The sequence below is a fragment of the Battus philenor genome, unplaced genomic scaffold (assembly GCF_028537555.1).
Source record: "Battus philenor isolate CCGP_79_NKW_IND1 unplaced genomic scaffold, ilBatPhil1.0.hap1 SCAF_3, whole genome shotgun sequence".
Taxonomy (NCBI): domain Eukaryota; kingdom Metazoa; phylum Arthropoda; class Insecta; order Lepidoptera; family Papilionidae; genus Battus; species Battus philenor.
This window is the reverse complement of record NW_027181693.1, coordinates 15781329-15809271: the sequence shown is the minus strand read 5'-3', so window position 1 is coordinate 15809271 and position 27943 is coordinate 15781329. Positions and strand designations below refer to the sequence as shown.

Genomic DNA, 27943 nt, shown 5'->3' with positions numbered 1-27943 from the left:
CATATAATTTATTTTAATTATCAAAATTCAGAAATTACAATACATTAAGAGACATTTTTTAAATGTGTGACATTGCTTTGTGTAAACAAGAAATCACGGTATATAAACAAGAGAAAGTTTTGTGTCATCTGTCATTTTAATAAACTAAAGTGACATTTGATAGATGACATATTTCCCATTCTCGTATGTCAACTTCCACATAATTTCCCGCAAATTTCTCCACATATTCCAATCACCGCTTATAAGTTACCATTAAAATAATTTTTTTTCTAATAAATAAATAAATAATAAAATGGCTATATGAAATATACTCGCGTTATTTACATATATGAACGTACGTCGGAATTAATTTTTGGTATATCATGTGATGTTCTAAACAGATCTCTGTTTAAATATATCTGCTAGACTAAAACAGTTTTATAACATCTTTTATGTTGCATTATATCACAACTATCTCGTCTCTCTGTAATTATTTTTGGATTGTCTATCAGGGCGATAGGATTTTTCTTGTTAAAGACAACGTCCACCAGTTTTGAACTTACGATTGTCCTTAAAAAATCCTATATGTGTGTCACGCCACGAGCCACTGTCGAATGCGCAGGAGCTCCTCCAAGAGGGCGCTAAGTGCGCTCCTCCAGTAGTTCGCCTGGCGACGACACTAACGACATCAGCTAGGAGTCCGTAACAACTGCGTCCCGCTCCGACTTCACTTGCTGTAAACAATTTTATGGTCATATATATCGCCTGCATTAGTTACGGATACATGTATTATATTCAAAACATTTAAGTAGGCATTTACATACACTTTTGATTCGTCAAATTCGTCTATAATCTTTGACATTATAAAAATGTCAATGTATTCAGTCCTTGAGTAAGTTACTATCAGCCCGAAATGCTGACACAGTACATAATCCTTTATCTCTGGAGCGGACTCTCACTGATGCCCAAGAGACATTTGCAGATTCTGCGGGTTCGAGACGGCGTGACTTATCGGACGCCTAATCCAAAATCCCTTTTAAGATAGTGAAGCATCGGACCGGGGCCCTACATTAACCTATTTTACCGGATTAGGAGGCAGACAAGCTGGTACGTCGCTTAGGCGCACTTTCTATGGAGTGGGTAGACCCAAAGGTCCACGAGAGGACCTTGCTTTGGGCTGTCAGTTGTCTATAATACCCGCTAAGCATTCCGAGCCTTATCCAATAAGTGATATTTGAAAGGGATTCTTAGTCAAGCTATGCGTTATGGTCCATTTAGAAGACATATGTGTCAGGAGTTACCATGGCCTTGGTGAGGACGGTTGCGTCCTTGAGGCTGAGCACCTGCAGCACTTGCGTCTCGCCGCTGCCCTGCAGCATCACCTGCGCGACGCCGCCGCCCATCGAGATTGCCTCTATCGCCTCGCCGTTCTGTTCCACCTGGAGACAAAAACAACATAATAGAGTATTCTTTAATACTCGCGTATATACACTTAAAGTTCCATGTGAATGTCCACCTACAATGTGGACAGACAACCTTGTCAAGGTTATCGGAAGATTGAATCTATTGAAAATCTTACGGCTGGAATGATGATGATGATAATAATGCACATATTGAAAATCAAAAACCTCCTTATTGGGACCCTTAAAATACCTGCTTCTTACACGTTTATCTCAGTTATACCCAAAACCCTAAAACAGATATACGTGAGCGCAGGTGCTCTTCGTAAAGACGTCGGTCCCAAAGATAATGAAATGCATTAATTTTAATGAAAAATCATTTTATCTGTACGTGTGAAATGACAATACAACTTATTTTACATGTATATATATATATATATATATATATATATATATATGTATGTTAGAGGGCTATTTAATGTCGAGTAACGGTTGTTCTAATAGTGTTATAGCACAAATATACATGTATGATAAATTTAAAAAAGCAAGAGATTGCCCTTAGGGCCGAAAGGTTCTCGAGTTACGACAATAAGCCGGTAGACGCGGCGTAGGTATGCCCCCCATTAAGTGGACCGAAATTGAAGTCGTGGGAAGTCGGAGGCGCTAGATCAGTCATTGTGGTGATATTTGGGGGTGGCTCTTTCCCTTCAGTGGGCATCTATCGCTTAAGGAGTAATAAAATGGCTGGTCTGTATGTAGATAGTCTGGTTCGATTTATGTACATACTATATATGTACATGAAATAATTATCACATTTCATTATTTTAAGATCGATATTATTTATTTAGGTACGCGTTCCTCATCATTTTATATATGAAAATGTTCAACCAAAGAAATATTCTAAACTCGATGGTAAGCATAAATACTATTAAATAATTGACGAAATTGATAAATAATGTTAAATAAACAGCATTTGGAAACATTGATATTGTTACAAAGCGCTAGTTCCTGAACCCTCTTAACAATAAAGACGGAACCCTAGGATCAAGAAGTGGCGTATACACACATGATCTTAAAGTTATTTACAGGTTTTTGTGTACGGTTCTCGAAATAATAACCGAGTACTATCTCGAACTTACTAGAACCTTATCCGTAGTACAAAGAAGAGTACTCCCCATGACGACAATTCAGTGTTGTTTTTCGTGTTATAAGATTAAGATCTACGATCAGTGATACAAGGTGACTATTAGGCAAGTTATTTGGACAGTGATTTCTTGAGCGATTTGGAAGCAAAGTTTGGACTAAGCGAAAGTATACTTTGTGTTAGACTGACCATCTGATTTGTGAATAAAGGACTCCTTGTGAACCAGTGGTGTTTCCGAGTCAGAACCCACAGTACATAACAATATCAAATATAGTTACTATGTCCACACTGTTTACGTCCAATTGCATTATATTATCTTAAAAAGTATTTAGTCTGTGTGCATACAGACATCAAACAAACAAAACTCGTATAAGCATGTGTCACTTTAACCCTTTTCACTCCAATGTCGAGTGTCACTCGACACTGATTTTGTTCTATAAGCTCCACTGTCCAGTGATACTCGACATGGTGTAATACTTCTTTTAGCGGAAAATTTAAAAAACAGGAAAAATTTTTGTTACTAAAATGTTTGAATCACGAATGAATGAAACATATTCTAGAATCGCAAGATACTATAATTCAATTAAATTTTATCGATACCGTAACAGCCTTAGAGTGGAAAGGATAAATCCAAAACCGCTATCCTTTAATAACATATAGGTGTGACCGTGTTGTAAAATACCTTGATTGTAAAAAAATATTTGTTGTGATCGAATTTTAGAAGTCTTATTAGAAGTAAACACAATGACGTATTGGCGGCAGACAGATGTCATTTAAACTGTGGGAGCGTTCGGATATCTCAGCTTTTAAGAATAAAAAATATAAAGAATTTCCGCAATGTTTTTATTAAAAATGTTAATAAATATGGATGTTTATATAGCAAACACGTAACGTAACAATTTAACTTATTTTATTACCTTGTAAAGTAAACATTACGTTACGTTATCGTCAACTGCGCATCGAAAAGGGGAATTCCATAGAAATAAATTTGTTATTTTTGTCAGTTTAAATACGGGCAATACTCGAATGAATATACGCACTTCTACTTCGGAATTCGTGTTGTTACTACTTCAAGATCTACCAGCCAATGAAAGAATCCAACAACCTTGTCTAATTTTAGTCTTTTTTCATATAAAGTAACTTACATATTCATTATAATTTGTTTCTAATATTAGTTTTTATCTAACACAAATTTTCTTTAAAAAATTTGAAGGAAATCTAAAAATATATTATAAATATATAACATTGAGCAGCGGTAGAAGATTCGATTCCCGATATAGTGTTATATAATCCATATTATGTGCAGCAGAGACTTCTGCAGACCATAATAACACATGCCGATCGCCAACCAGTCTGCCAAGCATGGCGATTATGGTATATACCCTATAGGTAGACATTTTTTGCATTTGCCTTGCAACGGGCATTTATTTCACACGACACACACAATTACACATGCAAAACTATTAAAAAAAAACTAAACTAAAACAGAGCATGAAAAAATAAAAACTAATATTAAAATGTTTTTAAAGATATTATTGATGTGTGTATTATGAAATAAATAGGTGATGAATCAGTGACCAGATTCCACCAATCATGACTGCAAAATGGTGAAGTGTTTACAGAACAACATGATATCTCCGTCATACATTTATTACCTAGTTTTGCATAGAGTGGAGCTATAATTTACATGACATTACACGCCCATGTAACCTCTTAGTTTCCTAACGTGAAGTTCACGCCCCACAAGAGGGCAATTTGATGAGAAAGATTAGGAAACAGTGGTCAAAATTATCTTGTAATATATTAAATTTTATTAAAAACAAAAACTTATTATATTCTACTATTGTGTGAAGGTATTTATAAACTAAAGTTTGCAAACGAATTTCTTCGTCACTGTATTAAGTACGAGGGCCAAACTGAAAGTTTTTAGAACTGGCAACTTAAAAGCATTATATTAAAAAAATAAGTTTAAATTTTGAAAATAGAACTCTTTACCAATAATATTGAGTATACATTTCATTCATTTGTCATTTGTTTTACGATTTGGCGGCAAATTGAAAATTGTCTGTGCACGTCAGAATGAATTTAAGCCGAGAAAATTTTCGTGCAATGATTTTTTATGACTTTCGATGTCATATAAGTCAACAAGAAAGTTATGATAGACTTCGATTGGCTTTTCACGATGAAGCCCCATCTCGCGCCATAGTTTACAACTGGTTTAATGAATTCAAACGTGGTCGAACTAATCTCACCGATGATTTGCGTGAGGGACGGCCTTCTACAGCGACGACTGAAGACAATATCAGTGTTGTGCGGCGTATGATAGAGACTGACAAAAGAGTGACCTATCAGCAGATTCGGACAAGTCTAGGCATAGGTATGAGTCAAGTGCACAAAATCCTCCATGAACATTTAGCGGTCAGGAAGCTTTGTGCCCGCTGGATACCGCATAATTTGACCGAGGCTCAAAAACTCCGCCGTGTTGATTGGTGCCGAGAAATGATCCAAAAATTTAACGGAGGTGACTCAAATGCTGTGTTCGACATACTAACGGGTGACGAAAGCTGGATTTACTGTTATGATCCGGAAACCAAAAGACAGTCTGCTCAGTGGGTGTTTCCTTCCGAAGAGTTGCCAACTAAAGTGAAGAGAGGTCGAAGTATTGGAAAAAAGATGGTGGCCTCGTTCTTCGGAAAGACAGGTCATTACGCGACAGTTGTTTTAGAGGATCAGAAAACGGTTAATGCAGAGTGGTACACTAACAACTGTTTGCCACTTGTCTTGGAAAAAGTTCGAGAGAAACGACCTCGCAGCAGGATCCTCCTTCATCACGACAATGCCTCGTCGTACACCGCCAGGCAAACGATCGACTATTTGGCGACCTCAGACGTGGAATTACTGGGTCACCCGCCGTATAGCCCCGACCTCGCACCCTGCGATTTTTATTTATTCCCGAAAATAAAAGAAAAACTTCGAGGAAAACATTTTATGGACGCCGAAGAAGCAGTGGCTGCGTTTCAAAACGCCGTCGAAGAGACCCCTAAGGCCGAGTGGGCAAGGTGCTTTTCTCAATGGTTCCATCGAATGCAGCGATGTATTGATGTAAAAGGACGCTATTTTGAAAAGTTATAATAAAACTAATAACTTGCTAGAATGCTTAGTTTTTGATTTTCTAAGAACTTTCAGTTTGACCCTCGTATATTGTAAAAGTGACTACAGAAAAACATGCAATATTAACTTTAATCTCAATTTAGTTTCTCTTATATTGGGTCCTTCTGGCATTTTTACGCACACACGTGTTCACTGTTAATGATTCTGTATGAATTAAAGAATGAAGTTGGAAGTGAATATGGAATTTTGTTTCTTAACACGTTGAACGCCAGACTAAAAACCATGTTTAGTTCAGTGGGCCGCGACGGACACCATGTGACTGCCATCATGTTGGGTCCAAGAGGCCGCGTCAGACACCGTGTATGTCCGCATGCCCTCGATCACTTCAGAAGTCTCTAGGGAGCCAACGGACAATGTTTCGACTGTTTTTACCAAGGCATGTGACCCGCGCGGCCCCGCAGAAAAATAATGGGTAAATCGCTGTTTCCCGTAAATCGTCCATTATTTTTAAGGGTTTTACTGACAATATTTGCAAAAAACACCTTGGCGATTTTTTGACGATTTTCGATTTAATGGTGTGACCCCAGGGGACAGTATGCTGTCGGACACATGGTGTCCGCCATGGCGTTCAACGTGTTAAGTAGTAATAATGGTAATGAAAACTCCAGTTAAAGTCTCTCAAGTGACATAACAAAAAATAAACTTTATTACTCTTCAAACCAAGTACTCCACAGAAGCGCTCGGCTTAAAAATATCAAACAATGACTTCAATACTTGTTTAATTAACTACACAAGCAAACAAATAGCGACATCTAGCACAAATAAAACAAACAAAACGTTCACAAATTTATTTCTTCAACTCACTACCATGCAATACACATATGAAACTCACCGCGTTCAAATCAAATAATCAACAAACATATTTAAATATCTTCATTTATTCCAAATACACAATGCACACGACATTCAAGCGTTTATTTACATTGGTGCAACAAATAAAAGCGAAAAATAAAAAAATAACTATAAACTAAAACACATGTGCAAACAAGCAAATGATCAACATTGATTAAAATAGATGGATCGATTTTTAGTATTAACACCGTAAGACATAACATGGACATGCCTTTTGTTAAAAACAATTTTTTAAGTACAAATGTAGCGCCCGTCTGCAATGTAACACTGACAGCCCCCCACCCCCCATAACTTACAGTATGGTGTTTTTATGCCCGTAGCACATCTCTGTTGCGAATATAAGTTCATGTTTCGTCTTGTGTTTTATGTTTTATGAACAGCGAAATAGAAGCGAAATGTATCGTAACAAAATGGTCAATCTTTCCATTCATGTCCAACACTTACACACACACTTCAACAATCAACTCGTGATTAAGACACACAATTATTATATATTATATTTAACATTAACTAAAACAGGAATAATAAGCTTTTTGGACAGAAAACGAGTTCTATTTTAATGCCATTAGGCATGTCCATATTATTATATATATATTCAATAAATTTCTAATAATCGCTCCATCTACTTTCATCACTGATTGTAACTTAATACTTTAACTTCTTCGTTTAATAAAAATATTAAATTAAAATTTAAACAAATAAATAATCAAAACTAAACATTCTCCCTGAGATTCTCTTCGCAAATATGATTTACGCTACAATCGAAAATCACAGAATTCTTTGGACGTGTCAAATCCGCAAGGACGTAACAATCAAAACTTAAAATAAATATAATTATTTAAACAAAACAACTAGGGTAACTAACAGTGATAGGACATTATATTTATATCTGTCATTATTTATAAAAATAATATAACAGCTTGATTATATTATAGGTGAGTTTAACAATGCAGATTGTCACTAGAATATATATATATATATATTATACTATCCAATTGTTTAGTTTAACTGAACAGATATGGGACTCTATTAAGTAAAGGACAGATGAGGGTGTCTTTAGGGTCATAGAAAGATAGACAGCCCTGTACCTGCCCTCGGCTGCCAATCTGTTTTGTCCCCATGTACCGCTAGGAGTTTTTTTTTTTATGGTCCCCGCTGTTGGGGACCTATCTCGTGTGGGACAGGGACTTTTTAATTCTAGTAATTTATTTAATTTTGCAACATTATTTATTGTTCAGTGTTCGTTTTATTTTTACTTATTGCTTTTATTACCACCTTCCTGGGAGTTAAGAGTTTAACTGCATTATAGTGTCATTTGATTATTATTAAAACAGTTTACATGTATATGTTTACATATATGTGTACATGTACATAGTTTTCTATCCGTTAAAGCCAATGTGTGAGGATAAAGTATATATATACATATATATAAGTGATATTCGCCTATGAACTGACTCATCATGATATCTAGAAAACCATAAGGCTTAGAGATATGAAATTTGGCTGTAATACCCCCTTTTGCCAAGTAGAGTTCAGCTAAGTACAGACTGTACAAAACTCTACCTATTAGAGGGCTTGAGGGGGCATTAATTAATTGGCAAAACGGATGGGGGGAGCACAGTATATACATATAAGTAAATATAATAAACTACAAAAAATCAATTACGTGCTAATTTACATAATGTCCATTCCTTCAATTTTAATAGCAAATTGTCATTGAATATATATATACATATATATATATTTCAAATAATTTCCATTGTCGATATTTCTTCCAATGTGTTTACAATATATTATATTATCTATACATCTATAATCTGTGCACTTCAACCTATATCTACCCCGTGTATTTCAACAGGATTTTAGGCAAATTATTGAAATCTATTTATTATTACACTTTTATCAACCTATTTAACTATACATATATAAAAAAATGGAATGGTAAAAGCGTAGTAATACAATAATTATAATATTCAGTGAAAATTTGCAAATTAAACATTTAAAATCAACACTATAATACAAACAAAATAAAAACAGGCATTAACGCAAATTTTCTAAACATAAATACTACAAGCTTGTAATGGCAGGTAAAAAGCATTTTATCACTTGTATAACATTTTCTTACAATTATGACCAGAGATTGTATATCGGACCACATATTGACTTAAAGTGTTAGCTTGCACATTTGGTTTCATCCATGTTTTGTTTGAAAGCCTTCAAACATAACATGGATTAGTGAAAAATAGTTTTACACTCTGAAAATATTTCCTAATCATTTCTGTTGTAAGATGTCCAAGGTTGGACGTAGGTATCCCAAAGATTTACAGAAGGGCCAGTTGAAATGGTGCATTCAGCTTTCTCTCCCAATCTTGACATGGTCACATATCCCCCTTGTGGACATGCTACGCTACCCTTGCCAGTCCAGTAGTCATTACTCCAAACCCTTCAAGATCATAGCAGCCATGCACCACTTCAACTGGTGTAGCAGATAAAACAGATGATCGTTGGGGCTTTTAGGTTTTAGACCAATGATCAGCAAGCAAAGAGTGGGACATCTCTTGCAGACAACTCTATTAAAGTCGAAGACGCTAAGTGCTTGCAACTGGTCCCATCGAGAACTATGACCAGCAGTGGGTATCTTACAACATCGATTGTGTAATGTTCTTAGTTATGTCCAACAGGTCTTCAGAAGACACTAGTGCCACTTTCAACATGTCTTTTTGGGAATCTACGGGACATTTCCAGTGGGTTTACTATGACTCCAATGACGAAGTCACTGCCATAATGTCAGTTATCGAAACTTAAAACTATGACATAGCTATTATAATACTTTTTGTTAAAAGCAACATGACTATAAATAAAGCTCACAGAACACAATGTAACACACTAACAAACATACATGCATGGTAACAAGATATTAGCGTGACCGGAAAGTAATGTGTCTGCCCCTCTTAAGTTAAATTCACATGATTACATTTTTAACGAGTTTTTATTTCTAATCAACAATATACTCACCTTCGTTATCAACAACCTTTTGCCATCTAATATACAAATTTTCAATGCCGGAGCAGTAACAAATAAATCGGTTTTTCTGTAAAATATGTCGACTGAAGCAACATTACTTTCCGGTACCACTAATATAACAAATTATGTAGTGAAGGTATCACAAAATGGCATGTGTAGTAGAACATGTTTTGTCATTATTTTGTGTTCATTTGATATGACGATAATATTCATTTTAATTTTCATTATTGTTATCTCTTTTCTTTAACTCTTACTCTATCTCTATTTCAGTGTTCACTGATTATTTCTAAAAAAGGTTATTTGTATTTGTGTTTTCAAAGAGTCAATGTTATAAATTTATATATATGTATGTATATAAAAATTTATGTCGATATGTCACAAATGGTCAAAAACTTGAAAGTTATTAAAAAAAATTATGGCTTTATTTCAAATCTACTCGCATTCATTTTAAAGATCTACTTACAAAATGACAACTATTTATAATGGTTATATATAAATCGTAAATTTTAAATTAGGTGTCATATTGTCGTATTATTTAATATTCTTATTAAAATGGTCGAAATTCTTAAAAAACAATAAAAACAAAAATTATTTTATCTGTCATTATTCTAAAATTTGTGAAATCCATTTTTAAAATGGCAACTATGTACATGTGAAATTAAATATGTCTAATTTTCAAATAAACAATGGATTAAAATAATAAACATATTTTTTCATGAATGTCTACTTGCATTCATAAAAATTGAGATCCATCTTATAAATGGCAACTTTTATTAGTTAAGCGTATTTATATAATTGTATTTGAATAAAAATTTAAATTACTTTAATAAATAAATCAACAACCAACATTTTCTTTGTAATTAAATGACTGAAGATTGTACTTGTATTTATTCTAAGATTATCATTGCAAATTGTGATTATTCTTTGGTATATTTATGGTATTTGTTAGAATAGCATATAAATAAGTTAATAATAAGTAATCAAAGGACGCAATAACTTCGTAAGGGCAAAATAATGTAAGTACTTACTTAAAGAGCAGACTCATACATTATTATTCTGGGTACATATGTACAAAGTTCAGTTTACTGAGACCTATTTTAATCCACTTGTATATTTTATTGATAAATGTATAGTATGTATGTAGTGATATTTAACACTATATCAATATATATGTATTGTCTGCATTCTGAAGGTGGTATGCAATGTATATAGCAGGAGTGGCCAAGCTCCTTGATAGTTCGAGCCATTGTTCGAAATATAAAAATTTTCGCGAGCCGCAATTTAATACGCATTTTAAACATGCAAACGAATATTTTACAAAAAATATATGACTAAAGTAAAAAACATGTATATTAAAATATAATAAATGTCAGCACTCTTAATAATATTTAAGATGCCGGTTAGCTAATTACGATCGGTGTTTGGATTTCGCTAATTTTATGTTGGAATAATAATTATTATTATTCACACCAGTAATTTATTTCGATTTCCCAGGATCTGACATGGGTAATATAAATTTAAATATTGAAATAATTCGACCATCAATCGGAAACAAGAATAATCGTTCAAAAAGCCGTATGTGGCTCGCAAGCTGCAGTTTGGCCACCCCTGGTATATAATATTTGCACTATGTATGGGAACTGTATGGATTGCCTGCAGTGTATGTGCATGAAAGTGTTTTCAATTTTAGACGGTCTACATACATTTTCGTTTTGGTACTACACACTAGCAATTTTTTTATGGAACTGTATGAAAAGTTTTGTGTGGTTCCAAGGGAAGTATAACACTTGATAGAAGTGACACTCACACTTACGTTTTGTGATGTATGTCATACTAGTATTCAAAGTTGTATACATGATATATTGTATGTGGCTGTATGGGAAGTTTGTGTGTGTGCTTCCTAAAGGATTGAGTAAGGCATTCTATGTTGTCCTGTCTACATATACGCGTTGTATGTGACTGTATGGAATGTGTGCACAGTGGATGGGCGTGTGTGCAGCGGTTATCTGGTGCGCATGAGCGCGCGCGCCCATCGGGCAGAGACCTGCATGAGCGGCGCGACGCACACGCTGCCGTCCTGCTGCTGCATGGACGCCACCATGGACTGGTACACCGACGCGGACACCGGCACCGTGATCACGCCGGATACGGACACCGGGTACCCTGCAAACAACATACAAATGTGTAAGTCAAGTATTATACATGGTGATATACATGTAAAAGTTCTATGTGGTGAATTTATATAAACATATCGATGGTTTCTGTGATAATAAATAATATGTAAAGAAAAATTTCTTTTAAATAAAAATACGGTTTAATATCTATATCTGTAGACTTTATACTATGACCAGATATTGTCCTGTTCTTTTTTTATATGGCCCCCTTTATTGGAGACCTCTCGTACACCCTCTATCTTATTTTTGGTATTGGACTTTTTTGGCTTTAATAACATTTTTTACTTTTTTATTGTCATTCTGTTCTATCGATCTTTATATTATCATTCATTCATTTCCTACATCATATAACACAAAATCTTACATTATATTTGCCTGTTACATCATAATAGAAATAAATTAACGTAACATGTTTTAGAATGATCACTTTATATGGATCAATTGTAAATAGTTGCAAGAGCTTTAAGATTCTTGCTGAAATCACTTTAAAAGCTTTTACACCTACAAGCAATCACCCTGTATATGGTATAATTAAAAATGACAATGTATCATTAGGACTTTTTTTCATTGAAATCACAGAATTCACTTCAGGCTGGTGGAGTATTCAGCGATATTAAATAATATATATAATATTATTGCTATAAATATTTACAATATTATTACTGGTTTATTTTAAAACTGTAGTTTTTATACACTATGATATCAAAAGAGGTTTAAGATAGGTACCTTATGTTTACAAGATTCATTTGGTAATGTGGTATCTTTTTATTGGGACTAGATATATATATCCAGTAGGAAACTGAGTCTAACCGTGGCCGTCCTCGCCGGTGAGTATGATCTGGCCGTCGTGGTTGAGCGTGGCCTCCGCCACCGCGTTGAGGTCCACGGCGACGGTGCCTTCGCCCTCCAGCGCCTGCACCACGCTCGCGCCGCCTTCGCCACTGTGGATCTGTACCGCACACACGCATACATTAGTACACTTATACAACTATCCTATGTAACACCATGGTAATGAACCTCCTTCCTTTTTTTAATAGTATCAGATGACCTTAAGAAGGTTGTTTGTCTAACTTGTGTGTCCAACACTGAACTTGCAAGTTAGTGGTCTCCGCTTCAGTACATTAAAGCCTCAACAGCCATCTGTTTTGGATGCTATGTGCATACTGCCACTTCAACCTGCCAATCCACTAGGCTTTATTGGTTACTTTCGTTAGCCTACAAATCTTTTTATTCTTGAATTGACATTATAGAAGAATTTAGAGAATAGCATTCTCCATGAGAGAATGTGAGCTTGTTGTTTATTTATCAATGAGACCCATAGTCAAAAACTAAGTGTGGAACATTGTGACAATGCATGACACTAACTGAGAGACTATGTGTGATAAAAATAGATAGCAAGTTTGGAAAACACTTTCGCAGGTTACTCTTGGTTTTTTTAAATATGGATCTACAGTATTATCTTATTGGTATTTACACATTCCTCAGGCGAGAAGAACAGCCTTAAACTTAGCTAGAAAGGTCCCCCTTTATTAAACATACATTTAAACATTTATAGGTTTAAGTATATATGTATAATAAAGATTGTTCAAAATGGAACTCGCTTTGTTCTCTCAATTACATGATTGATATTATAATGTACATATAAATATTATTAAATTTAGTTTAAAAGAGCTATTGTTGAGTTTCTGCCAGGCTTTTCACAACAGATCAGTATTCAGAGCCAATGTTAGTTTACTACACATTGTGTTAAAATAACCAATGATTTGAAAGCAAATGTAAATGCCTTCTTGTATAAAGATATTTTAAAAACCTCAGCTTCAGTCCTTACATTATATGCAATATTAACATATTGGCTATAGAGCCTTAGGAACAGTTTAAAAACCCAGAATTAGATGTGGTAACATCGGCCAATGTTGGACTAAAAATAGCACTCCACACAAGATGTAATATTTTCTGCATTTATATGAGTGTATTAAGTAAAAATCCTAACCACTTGCGCCGTGGTGCCATCGGGCAGCGTGATAATGGAGTTGCCAGGGTCCACTTGGATCAGTGACACCGTGCCGTCCGGGTTGGTGATGGTCTGCAGCACTGCCGGCGCGTACTGTGACATCTGTGCAGATATTGTTATTTTTATTTATTTATTTTTACTTCAGACAACTTATACCAGAGTGTGATAGACCCACAGTGTTCCTTCCACAAGAGACTCGACAGGATTGCAAAAATAAAATTGGGGTTCTTCTACGAATGGAGATTTTTCTACATTAAATAATTGCCAATTAATTGGTTTTTTGTGCTGTTAGTAGATATTTAAAGGTTTACTTTAATAGCTAATTAACTAACCAATTGATTACTTTTTTTTTCAAAACCATTAAATCATATTTAGAACTAAGACGCAAATTATTTGTTGAATCTTTACGGTTTGTTGGAAATGGAACAGAGTCCACCGCACCTAGCTTCATTTTAAAAGCAGTCTATGAAGAAAAAAAAACATCTAAGAACCTCTGAACTAGAACCATCGGAAGATTTTGCAATAAATACATGTAAATGTGGTTACAATTTTATTACATCCCTAATGATGATTTTGGCAAAAAAAGAATAGATTACCAGTGTCGGGTTACAAGAAAGGATTGCGAAGGGAACCATCGCCTCACTACTGAGCTATAAAAAATGTCACCGCACCTTCCTAGACTCTTGTATAAAGGGTATGAATGAATAAAAAGAAAGGTGATAATAAACTATGATATTGACAATTAGGAAATAAAATAATAATATTAAACTAAGGCAAATAGTCCCTGCTTTATCATAGAGGGAGAGAACGATAGGTTTCCCATGCACAGGGGCCAAAAAAATAAATAAACGACACAAGTCTAATATTGGAACTACAATGTCTATAATATTAAAAATAAAACAAAACAGCAATCATTGTTGGAAATAGGCTTCCACTATAGGTTCCCAATCAACCTTCATCTAGTGTCTGATAGCTTTAGCAAGGTCTATTCACCTCGTGGGACACCTATTTATGAAGATTTTTGAATAAAAAAATGTAGGTTGTGTCTGCCAATTTTTTTTATTTTTGATAAGTGCATATTCCATCACATTTCTAAGTTGGTACATGCCAAGTTAGTTGTCAACCAGTATCAACTTTAACAAGAACTTTACTTGAGGGGTGAAAAGAGATATTTTGTTTCCGTCTCTTATTTGGATAATTGATAAGATTGAAAGGTTTTTTTTCTATTTAACCTGCCTTTCTGACCAAGTGCCATTTGTCAATTCCACAAGTTATACAGGATACTTTGTCTGCAACATCTTCTAAGGTAGTGAAGCTCAAGGGCTGTGGCTCTGATTTCTACATATTACTATTTTACCAGATAGTGATCTGAAAGGTTTTAAGTTATTCATTTTTACCTGAGACATTTTTCTAATCATTTAAAGAATACTATTTAATTGTGTTCTAAAATTTTTTATAGCTACGCGTGAAGTTTTAGTTTGCGAATTTTTTATGTGTCTTCTATCGAACACAGAAAAACAGGTTGCAGTGTATTCATTTGACAGTGAATAAGGTGGACTATATATCCACATTGTGGGTATTTGGGTAATGATAGAGTGTCGTACATCGACATCGGCCAGTGTCATCTGGTCAATGCAGACTTGCGAGGCGGAGAGCACTGCAGTCTGGTGGGCGGAGCCCCGCGCGCTCGAAGACCCGCCCGTCGAATTGGAGCCCGCGTTCGGCATGCACGCCGAAATCTAACCGACGTGTTAGCGTGCAAACGTTACCGTATCCATTAGCGGCATTCCCAAATGAGGCGTGTACAAAACAAACATATATATACAGAATGTTACTTAATATTAGAATTCGTTTGTTCTGAAATTAATAACATGTACAATAAACAGTGAGGGCACCATGTGTTAGTTTGCACTGCAAATGCACTTAATTTTACAAAATGATAAAATACTTTTTGTGTGATTGTGAAATTGTTATATACTAATAAATGTAGAGTTTGGTAGAGATGTTGATGCTGTTAGCCCTAAGGCTTTTACAGCTATATCGAATATGAGTTCACGGAACAGAAGGGTCTGTGAACTAAACATATATATACAGGGGTGGCAAACCTGCGGTTCTTTGAAGGATTCTTTGTGGTTCTCGATGATATTTCAATATTCGAAACAACGTATTTATTTATGTGTATCATTGCATTCCACTTAAAATTCGTGAAATCCAAACACTGATCAGTATAAATTAATCCACATCTGAAATAATCACTGAGAAATGCTGTCACCGATTATTCATTTAAAAGAATAATCAATTAAATTAAAACAAATGTGTTTAAGTTTTAATATTTAAATTCAGTACAAATATTTTGTACTTTTATCAAAATCGCTCAGACAAATAGCTCGGCCACCCCTTATATATGTATATATATATATATATATATATATATATATATAAATAAATATATATTTATATATATATATATATATATATATATATATATATATATATATGTGACATAATTACTTTACATTTTAATTAATTCTATCAACAACACTAATAATGCATTGCGCATGTTGAGCTGTATAAATTTACAAATGTATACATATACATGTAGAATACTACTCACACAGTTAAAATAATGAACGATTAAAAAGTGCATGTAAATGCCTACACTCCAATAAAGATATTTTGAATTTAGAATTACGAATGCATGTAAGTGTATCAATGTGTACATATACATGTATGTATGTACGTATGTGTGGATACTGACGGGTTGCGTCTGTGGCTTGTCGTCGTCCTCAGTGAACGCCGGCAGCAGGTCCTCGCGGCCGTGGTACTTGTAGCAGTTGATCACGATCTGGCGGAGCGCGTGCGTCCACGACATCTGCGGAACACACCACACGCTAGTATCCTAGAGGCTCTCAATTTTAAAATTCATCAACACTTTAAGCATATGTAATTCTGTATGTATTGACCATACCATGTTGTTGGTCTTATGAGAACCATTATAATAACAGAAAAAAAATCATGAAAGAACACCCAGTCAACTAACTTAACCAATTTCACTGATGAATCCAAGTCAGCGTAACTAAAGATTTTTTATCACCAAATATATGTTGTGTATTAGCTATTCTGTGATCATCATCATTTGAGCTGTAAGATGTCCACTTCTGGACCAATTGGAAGCACCCATCTAGTGTTTCCAGAAAACCTTTGCTAAATTAAATTGTAAAGACTCGTTCACATTGACTAGTTTATTCTGAAGGTTCTATTTCAACCGGTCAATGTAGACACGTGTTTCAATTTCTTGTCTCATTTAAATGGTTACAGATATTTGAATAATGAAAACGATTAACTATTTACATTAAATAAACTGAATGTAAAATATGTGTTGAGTCGGTAAGTGCATCTTGACATATATAGTTGAAACATTTTAACATAACTTCATGGTTAGTAAGTGATAAAGAAGTGAGGGTTGTGGAGCATACCTTTTGTTTCTCGTCTTCAGAGCGAGCGTCCATCCGAACATTGGCCCAGGGCAGATCCTTAGGCCACCATGGCGGTCGTGTCGACTCTCGTCCCCATCCAGGCTTGCCTCGGACTTAAAATAAATATTTTTTAAATTATAATCACTAGATATTACATTTTTTATATCAATCCGGGTACAATCATCTGTCAATGGTACATTAGTATTCTTTTTGATGGTACACGTGATTACAATATCCAGGGATAAATATTATACATAGCTTAATGGCTAGGTGCACTCATACTTGCTGAATCTGTGATATTATTTTTTTATTACAATATGATAGGCCAATAACTTCTGACAGTACAAAGTAGTAATCCAGATTTTGAATACTTTTTTGCTTACTGATAATTTTTCTGATGACCTTTGATTTTTGGGTTTCATTGAACCCTTTAAAGCTTTTACATCTATAACATTGGTTATTGCACCATAAATATTTAGACACTTATTTTATAATAACTACAGAAGACTTGTGTCAATAAAAGGATGGACTTCCGCAAGGTAACGCCTGATTCCATTAAATGTTTAAATAAAAAAGCCTTGTACTGATCAAGCATTTTGGATTATGAAGAGGGTATAGTAAAAGGAGGTACAGCAAGCTTAAAGAAAGTGTCAAGTGCCTTACCCATGGAGTACTTGAGCATGAGCGGTATGAAGGCGCGCAGCTGTGCCTGGGTCATCTTCTCGACGGGCGTGGGGATGCCGTCGATGATGAGCGGCGGTAGCTCGAACAGCGACGGGTCCTCTTGCGGTGGCGGCGGCGCCTGCGGGCAGCCGCCCAGTCCGAACTGGGGCTCGTTATCCCACTCGGCACGACAACTCAACAAGCGCTATCCGCCTCACAATGTTCAGACAACGTACACTCAATGATAAAATTATCAACCGGGTCACGTTGTCTAAACTTTGAGAGTACTAGATAGGCATAATTTTAGTTTATTGAATCAGCCATTGGACATTAAAAACTAAGTACATAGATATAACCAGGTTACAAACTGTTCCAAGTCGCATTATGAACTGGGTAATATTCTTCAATAAAGTCTCAATTTTGAAAGAACTAGACAGATTTTTGTTTCATCTAATGAAAACGCCAATGGATATTAAAAATCAGTACTTAAATATAAAAAATTATTATACCTAGTTATAGATGACCACTCTAGTAACATTATGAACTGTCAATTGTGAACATTATGTTTGTCGACATCATCTGAACTTTGACAGAACTAAAGAGGCATATTTTTTATTTTTATTACGTTACAAATGATTATTAGAAACTAAATACTTAAATATACTTGTAACACAAAGTGGGTCATGTTTAACCAACTTGGATATCAACTTTGGGAGCGCTGGGATAGATACTTTTATTTTTGATTGCATCACCAATTAAATACTTAAATACAAATACTTATGTTAACAAGTTAAAGGCAACAACTAGTAATATTATAAACTGGGTCATGGTTGTTCGCCACTGGATATGAAAGCTAAATACTTAAAACAATATTATGAACTGAATCATGTTTTACCAACGGTCTAAACCTACTCTCAAAAATGTGTTTTTTTGAGAGTTGGTTGGGACAATATAAGGAAGGGAATTATGTTTGGTAGGCGTTGATCTCAGCATTTGAGTGTGATACAACATTATTTAAGGAATCACATTTTTAACACTGTCTTAACTTTGAGATTTATTCTAATTTTTAAATGAGTCAACAAGTCTCATGTTTAAGTTTGAACAAAATTTACTTTTTATATATTTTGAAGTTTTCCAACAACTTGAACCTATAAAGCTAATTACACACATAGCCGCTTATTGCAAGGCATAGACGTTCTCCAAAGATATCCATGAGGTGATGTACCATAATCCATAACTGTCAAACTTGACAGTCAGATTAGCCATCAAAGTGCGGTATTATGGTATGCAGAGAACGCTGCAGCGCATCTTTCCAATTCATGATTAAGACGAAAGAAAGAGACGGAAATAGATCTCGTTTCGAAAATGTTGTAAAATCCTTATATTTAATAAATATTGTGTACAAATAATCTAGAACCAATTACTTCTTAGTGTCGTAATACTATCTTATACACATTAGAGTCTCGAAACTCTAGAAATTCAATGAACTTTTAATGTCCAAGAACATCATTTAGGAGTAGAGTTTCTATTTGTGAGCTTCTTAACATAATTCAGAAATGCCCAAGGGTTTTTAACTTATTACACTATTTAGGTTCTTCTACATGAAGAGAAGGGAGATGGAAAATATACAGGCCGCATTAAAGTCGGTCATAGGGGCTTACCTGTTGCGCAAGAGCGTTCTCTAACTCCTCCATGATCATGCAGCGGAGGTTCCGCACCACGTCTTCCAACGGCTTGGCACCGAACACCCGGTATGAGGTGTTGGGTTTGCCGGGCGTCGCCACCAGCACCACCGCCTGCTGTCCCACTCGCGTCGCGAACTCTTCTATCGTTTGCTGTACATAATAACATATATGAGACTTGCTGCAGACTTTTAAAAAGGTACTTCTAATTTGGTTGTCGTTCAGAACATAACTTAAACGTTAAGGAACCCCTGTAATTTTTTAATTTGGTTGTTGTAAGTCATTATCTTACTCGTCCAGGCTGATGGTCACGTGACAATTACCTGCTCAAGAACGGTAAAGCTGAAAAAACCTTAATGATTCACAGCATATATTTTTCAACCAAATGGTTTAAATCATTTATTGATCTGAAATAATACATGGGTACTAAATTTAAACCAACCCAGAAAATGTACACCAGGGAAGTTGTTTTGGACTTATGACATACCCTTGCCGTAGGATTCCTACCCAATAAAACCCCCCATTAGTCATCCTCTGACAAGTGACCCTGATAATAAAGTTGGAACTCCCTATACTCCATTACGCTGTGCAGTTTTGGATAATTTGTCCAAGGCGACTAGAATACATTATTAACACTATCCGTGAAATGTTGCTTCATGTTGGATATTTTGTCCCTTTTGGGGGGTTATATAGGGTTTCTATCCCCTAAACCCGCCTTGGTGCCCCCCTTTTCGGTAGTATGAAGGACTCTAGTTATTCTATTGGTCACATTTTACCATAGTCACTCACGCTGTGCTATTTCTATATCCGTAACATGAAATGCTTTATTAAAACGCTATCAGAAATCATTTTTGTAAGGAAAACCTAATTGTGTTACCATAATGTTTCAAGGTTACTTCGATCTATTGCCCGCCACAGTCGCTGAAAGGTAATGGGAATGGTAAAGGTAGTGAGGCACCATTATCTGGAGTCACCAGGCGTGCTTCTACGGTCATCACCGGGATCTACCTACTATAGATACATTTTGGACCATGACATTCTTAGAGGAGTTGAGGAACTTACTCTTAGTTTCCTGAGTAGTCTGTTTTGGTGCCGCTTTCGGACGGAGGGGTTGGTTTCGAAGGAGTGCGGCCGCTTCCGTTTCTTCGAGGACGCTATTGCAGCCGCTGCGGCCATTCCTACTGGACCTAGGAGATATTAAATAACTTATTAAAGATCATTTACAATGTTTTTTTTAAACTCGGCAAGTAAACCGTTGGTTTACTTCTATTGGCGAGCTTTTTATCTTTCTCTAATCCAAACCTTTCTTTAAACATAGTAAGTAAATAAAACTGTTATAAAAAAGTAAGGTGAATTTGATAATAAAGTGTAAATTCTTTATTTATTCTGCCAATTTAATTCCACCTCCTCAAAGTAATCCCTGATAAAACACACTTTTGCCAACGCTTTCTCTAGCCCTCGAAGCAGTTGGAATGGTCTTTTTCAAGATTAAACCCTTAGACTTTCTTTGATTAGGTTTTAATCGCCTTGATAATGTTAAAACTGCGTCCCTGCATATTCTTTTGAGTTTGCTGAACAGCCTGAAGTCGTAGGAGCCAAATCAGACGAATAAGGTGCTTGCGGAACGATACCAGTCGAGTTTTTGAAAAAGTGGCGAAGAACCAATGCTGCATGACATCGGACAAACGAGACGACGCGTTTGTGACACAAAACATTCTTCAAAATGGTTCAGACTGAGCCGAAGAATAGAAATTTTGAGAAACAGACGCTTGGCAAATGTAGACAGTCCTACCAACCTAGGAGTAAAAATATCTGCCTTCCCAATGCCTGGGAGTTTCAAATGACAATTTCATCTTACTTTTTGATCACATTAGTATATAAATCTTTATTCTATTAATTTATAATTAGTAATTTCAGTACAATGCCCAGCGATAAATATTGCACGTCGACCTTTGGAAAGAGACAATCGGCTAATTTCGGCTTCGTAGAGCGTTATCTCTGTCGCATGACTAATTAAACGTCACATAGGTAGTGTGGGACAGAGATAACGCTATACAAAGCCGAAATTAACCGATTGTTTCTTTCCAAAGGTCGATGTGCAATATTTATCGCCGGGTACTGTATATGGTTGATAGGTGTTCTATTTATAAACTGTGTTATAGACCTCAGCGTCCTTTTTAAATATGGAAATAAATGAATGTGCAAATGTACAAAACGACGAAGAATTTAAACTCTACTATCAACTACTAACCACATGTTTTAACTGGAGTTCTACGTAACTAATATCTATATAAAAGCTAATGTATGTATTGTTTCTAATCATATTAATAGCCTGGTGGCTTTAACCGCTTCATGGGTGAAGAGTTCACGGAGAAGAAGGGTCCGTGAACTTTGCAAACATTTTTTTAGATCTATATGTCAGTGTGTGACAGTGTGGACCACTCAACAATCTGAGGTAGGACGCGGATCCTCCCTTGGATCGACCACACCGTTCGGATTAGGGGCCGGGAGGCCCCGCCCCGGAAATCTTGAGATACGGTAACACGTTTTTGTAGTTTGAATGTGTTTAAATAACATTGTTTAATAACATTTAAACTTATTTAATAAGTGGTTATATATTTTTTATTATTTGCATTGTTATATTTTTAGTTTCCCATGATATTATTAATGTTCTAGTAGACTCTTATATTTTATAGAATTTAGGATTGAAATAGAGACATTGGGAGAGTAAATCGATCGTAACATATATGGATAATTTTGAAAGCGGAAGACCGGTCATCTTGGCAATATTTAGAAGGGACCTAAGTCTTGCAATGGTTCGGCTGATATGATGGTGGGTAATTTGATATGGGTGAGCTGGTCATGGTGCCCGTGGGCCGCTTGGCGTGAGCTCACCGGCTGCCGCGAGCTGCTTGGTAACTTCATCACTCATGGCACTCTTGATGGCTTCAGCGCCGTCCTCGTAAGCGGACCCTGCTGGCGACGACGCGCAGTCATCATCGTCGTCCGATCCTCCACTCACCGGGCATCCTTCCACCTGCGCCATCTCCTGCACGAACAACCCCACGTTATACCAGAAACCACTCACCCCATGAGTGAAACATGAAGTCTATACTTAACTACATCCGTTCGGTACAAAGATAATAATTTGAAAAAAAAAATATATATATATATCTCCAAACTTCCATAAATTTTAGATTCTTGAATCTAAAATTTTTTTTAAAATAGATTTGTGATGTGTAATAGTCCCGCCGTGTGATGGCAGCTTTCAAAATGGCCATTAAAAAAGGTCCATTCAAGAACATAGTGAATCATCGCCGGCCACGTCTTAATTAGAAAGGGAAGTTTACAGTGACCAGTTGAAGGCGATTACAAAGGTAACATTTAAGAATTATTTAATCAGTTACGAGATATAAGCTAGATAAGCGGACATTGAGGATTCATTTACTTATTGCAAATGGACTTTATAAATTTGACAGAAACCTGGAAATAAATCTATGAGAGTTCCAGGCGCATTTTGAGAAAATCCCAAAAAATAACTTTTTCTAATTTTAAATTTAATGTTAAGTATAGACTTCATAACGGCTATCAAGTTTGACGAAACATTACATTTAACAATCAAACATTTATTCTAATTGCTACAGAAAGATTTGTGTGAAATCATTTACTATTTACGAGAAACCAATTTAAAAAAAAAGAATATTCAGTCGTCATTCGGGCGTGTATTTTATTAATAACTGAAGTTTTAATTTACACTTTAGTTACGAGCCACGTAAATTTACGGTATTGATACGAAGCTAAAACCGTACACGTAAAAATTGGAACCGCGAAACGGTTTTTATAAATGACGAGGATAATGTAATGCGAATAAATAAATATTTATTCGCATTTATTCAACAACTCATACCGCGATAAAATAAAAAAAAAATTGAAATGCTAGCGGCTGTAGACATGGTTACTTTTGCCATGTTTACCACTTTAAAAAAAAAATTAGAAGAATTTAAAATTTTGAAATATAAGCCGTCACTTTGCAGAACATAACGAACATCGATATACACGTGTTTTTTACGAAAGATTTTTTCGAGTCCACCAGTGTGTCCCTTTTCGAGTCTAGAATCAAACTAGACATTCCGAATTTGACCTGATGAATCGGTGACCTTGTATGATCTGACTGCTGATAGAAGATGAACGCACCGTAGCCTGCAAGGAATTTGGAAAGCGGGTGATTGCACACAACACAAAGGGACACACCGCGACGGGGTATATAGACAACGACAAAGATACCTGACGTCGGAGGCACCAGAGTCACTTACATCATTTGCAGATGAAGAATCGAGGCGCACCCGTTGCGTCCCTCCTGACGGCTAAGATAAGGTCGCTCGTTAGAATCGTACACTAGAGATGCGAAGCTACTTGTTGTCAGCGGGGGCCTCACCTCCTCGGTCATGTCCATGGACTCGGTGCTGACTGCGGAGTTCATGGTGCCGTACTCGCTGTCGGCCTCTTCTTGTCGACACTTCGCCTCCTGTACCATTGGGTTACACAAGAGCCCTTACTCTTACACGCAACTCGCCGCGCAGCACGCCCCGCGCTGCAACTAAGATCTGCGGAACATTTGGCCACATTTTAATTATAATTTCATAATGACTTACACATAGTAAACATCACATAGGTCGCTGGTTGCGGGCAGAGCATGACGATCTTTGGGGGAGACTTATGCCTTCACTATCTCATCAGTTCACCTCGTGGAAGAGTCTATCCACAATGCGTCTACCAGCTCGGGTAGGTCAAGTCTCCCAGTAGGCGTCTAATGACTTACATGATGATGACGCAACTTATTAGTCCGCTGTAGTTACAGCACATAAAACAATCCCCACGCTTTCCCCTGTGAATACTGTAAGAGTTGACTTAAAAAAATATCTCCTGAACTCTTACATGAAACAGCTGATTTCATTTATTTTTATTCAAAAGCTATGAGAGAAAGTCTAGAAGTGAATATCCAATTACAAAAAGGATGATGGTGTTACATTTACAGGAATACTGTTCATACAAGAAAATTAATCTCAATAAATTATATTTTAGTTTTTTAAAGTCCATTTTTAGTCAGATTCAGTTTTCGACATATACATAGGTATTAATAAACTTGTTAATTATTTTTGGTTCAGTCTATGCAGAATAAATGTTATCATTTGGTCTTGCAGTGTTTGCTTGGTGTATTTAAATAAATTATTTGTGGGAGTGTTTTAGTTTCAATAACCTGGTGTACTATCTTTTGTAGGTGACAGTGTTCTTTCACATGGATTGATTAATATAATGTTGTTGCAATCTAACATATTCAAAGACTGCCATGCATTTTCTAAATCAGCATGTTCATGTTTAGCTTGCCATGTTTAAATGAACCCACAATCAAATTCAAGTTATACTTCACTGGCATACAACTCAATTTTGACATTATTCATATTAAGTTTATCATTTGAATCTTGTTTACATATCATTATGTATAAAAATCTATGAAATATATACTCCTATATTTTGTAGAGAAATTACATATTCTGCTAGTAGTAAAAGTTGACTCTTCATTATAAGCTATAATTGGATAATAGCAACTGACAGGCTCCACCACCTATCTATAGGGTACCTGGAAGCAAAGTTCCAATAATCACTGCTGAATTAATTACTTGGGTCTTTAAAGTCTTATTATGTATTGGATGCTGACAAGAATAATAAGTTTTAGTATATGAACTTTTTACATTAAGACATGCTTATCTGGACTACCAGTCCAATTTTACCATGCATACTGTAAAGATTACAATATTTTAACTTTTATGCATTACAGTACAGTTACTACTTTGTTGTCTTAATTATGAAATTTTATAAAATCATCTGTGAATACACTATAAAGTTTAAAAATTCATTATAATCTGTAATTGGTTTTTTTTAAACAACAATTGCTATTAATGACAAACCCGCATTAGTCATCACCATATTTCCCTATATTGAAGGCACTGCTTCGAGATAACTAGGTTTTCCAATGAGATATAACTTCTCCCATGTGTTGAAGTTGAAAACAACAATAGTATGTAACACCAAGAACAATATCTTACCCACTTTGACACTTTTTTGTAAAAAAAATCTTTACTCAAATTAGAAGGGAAAAATCCCATTATATCTGGATATGATTTTTGGCTATTATAAAAAAGATTATTCATATAAATAGTTCAAAAAATTTTTAATTTAAATTTTAAAAATTAATTTCCTTGAGGTTGATATAAATAAAAACTTGGGGGTTCATAAGTATTGTCTATATAAATCTATAGGGGAAGCCTATGCCCAGCAGTGGACCTCATACGGATGAAATGATGATGGAATAAATTGATATTTTTGATTAATTAACAAGACACTGTAAAAGTTGTCCTGTTTTTAAATAATTGCTTATTTAATTATTTGTATTAATAATCATTAATTCGCACAGTATTTACTGAATTTTATTTCTATTAATTTTGCCAATTTTTGTCAAAAAAATTATGAGAAATTACTTCACTAACCTACAGTTAAGTATATAAATTGGTGTCATGCATCAACTACTAATAGGATTTTTAAAAGATCAAGTCATAAACTAATCCGCGTGTCTCAAAATGTGTCCTTAACATTTTTAAGGAGATATTCCTTGAATATTTAGAAAATTAAATAGGTCACAACATATCAAGCTTGACTTAAGAACAATTTACATTTATACATATTTCTCAGGGCACCAGTCTCATTTGCAAATAATGGAGATTACTAATTTATCTTACTATACAATAATATTAAAACATGGCTTCATAATTTACCTTAAATATACAGATTTATAGTGATCTTATTTCAAAAAAATAACAATCAATGTTACTGAATTTATAATGCCAATGGTAAGTGCACCTTTACAAATTATTAAAAATATACAGGGTGATTGATTATACATGTAAAGGCTTTAAATGTGTAAAGATATAGGTCAGTTGCTGAGAAATAATATATGGTAAACTCTATCCAAAAATCAATAGGTTTCTTATATAATAAATAACATTGTGATAATACAAAAAAAACATCAATTACAATGTTTGAATTACTACAAATTAAAATTAATTGTTGTCTATCTGACGGCTTTGTACTTGCAGAAATTATTGGCCAGATATTTTAATAGTAAAAAAAATAATATAAAAAAACGGGTGATCACTTTATAATGGGGTGATGATAGGAAATAGGTGTAAAAGCTTAAAAACTTCTTGCTGCCAATTGTGCTACACATTTACCCTTTTTAAAAATTACACCTATAACCAATCATCTGTATCTATTTAAAATGATTTTATTTTATTACTTCACATTAAACATTCATTAGAACTGAACTTATTGAGTCAATGTTAATTCTATCATGATGATGAATGCAGAAAAGTTAATTATATAGCTAATAACTTAAATTTCATTGATTTTTAACTAAATTCCATGTTTGTATAATATTACAAGGACTGGCCAACATTGACCTCTGACCTTTATAATAAACGTTATGTTGTTAACCCAGAGACGTTACGACTGAAATCGATATTATTCGCTTGCGGAATTAAGTAACAGGTTTCCGTGTACTTCTATAAGTACGTGCTTTCTATAAAGGGACATGTCAGAAATGAAAATTCGTTCCAGAAATATATAAGAAATATAATCATTTGTATCTACTATTGTGTGAAAACTTTTCTTATAATAAAAAATCAATACTCGTTTTTAGACTATACGTCTAAATAGTATATCAGTATATCATAAAAAGACGTAAAAAAAGTTGAAATATCTCGCCCTCACATTTGGTGTGTTTAGCTTTACGTCATAAGGATTGTGCTTTTAACAGCATAATACCGAGTTAGAATAGCAATAACATCACAAAGATGAATTGCAACAAGATGCATATTATTCCATGTTTTTGTTTAGATGCAACTCGCAGCGGTTTAGCGCAGCGAAACAGTTTTGAAGACGAATGACACAAACTCTTTTGCGGCGGCGTAAAGGATAAGCCCAAATGAATGGCCATCATGAAGGGGCCGCGCGTTCGAGCAGGCCCAGACAGCATAGAAAGACTACGACTGCGTACGCACCTGCGTGATTTGAAAGACATTTTGCAATCCTATTAAAAGCTCCTCGATATTGTTGTGATGTAACCGACTCGAAACTACACTTTTTAGGACTTTTTCACTTAGCTGAACACTGTTTTCACAAATCTTAAGGAGTACACAGGGGACCACGAAATACGCGAGTCCTCCATTGATATCGATCGGTAAACGCGATGTGCGAACATTGCACACTCCATATCTACGGGGCGCCATTTTGTTCGAGTCTGCGCGGTATGAT

General features: G+C 35.1%; 1 protein-coding gene across 1 annotated transcript; it reads right to left on the bottom strand.

Moving 5' to 3' along the window:
• Position 1: 1 nt before the first annotated feature.
• On the bottom strand, positions 2-27913 carry ewg (DNA-binding protein Ewg). Its single transcript, XM_068770940.1, has 13 exons — positions 27691-27913; positions 24012-24180; positions 22472-22625; positions 20639-20763; positions 19556-19729; positions 17895-18057; positions 17232-17344; positions 16514-16627; positions 13735-13857; positions 12555-12693; positions 11615-11733; positions 1281-1418; positions 2-713 (listed from the first exon to the last, which is right to left on the bottom strand). Exons 2-13 carry the CDS (start codon positions 24108-24110, stop codon positions 672-674), a joined length of 1503 nt encoding a protein of 500 aa, XP_068627041.1. The 5' UTR covers positions 24111-24180; positions 27691-27913; the 3' UTR covers positions 2-671.
• Positions 27914-27943: the final 30 nt, after the last annotated feature.

What these genes read in the sequence shown, in the direction of transcription:
- ewg (XM_068770940.1), bottom strand. Translation starts at nt 24,110, where the DNA reads ATGGTACAGGAGGCGAAGTGTCGACAAGAAGAGGCCGACAGCGAGTAC. An exon ending in CATGCTCAAGTACTCCATGG is followed by an intron (nt 17,345 to 17,894) that starts GTAAGGCACTTG and finishes ATTTATTTTAAG; the next exon opens with TCCGAGGCAAGCCTGGATGG. An exon ending in CCGTCCTCACCAAGGCCATG is followed by an intron (nt 714 to 1,280) that starts GTAACTCCTGAC and finishes AATTGTTTACAG; the next exon opens with CAAGTGAAGTCGGAGCGGGA.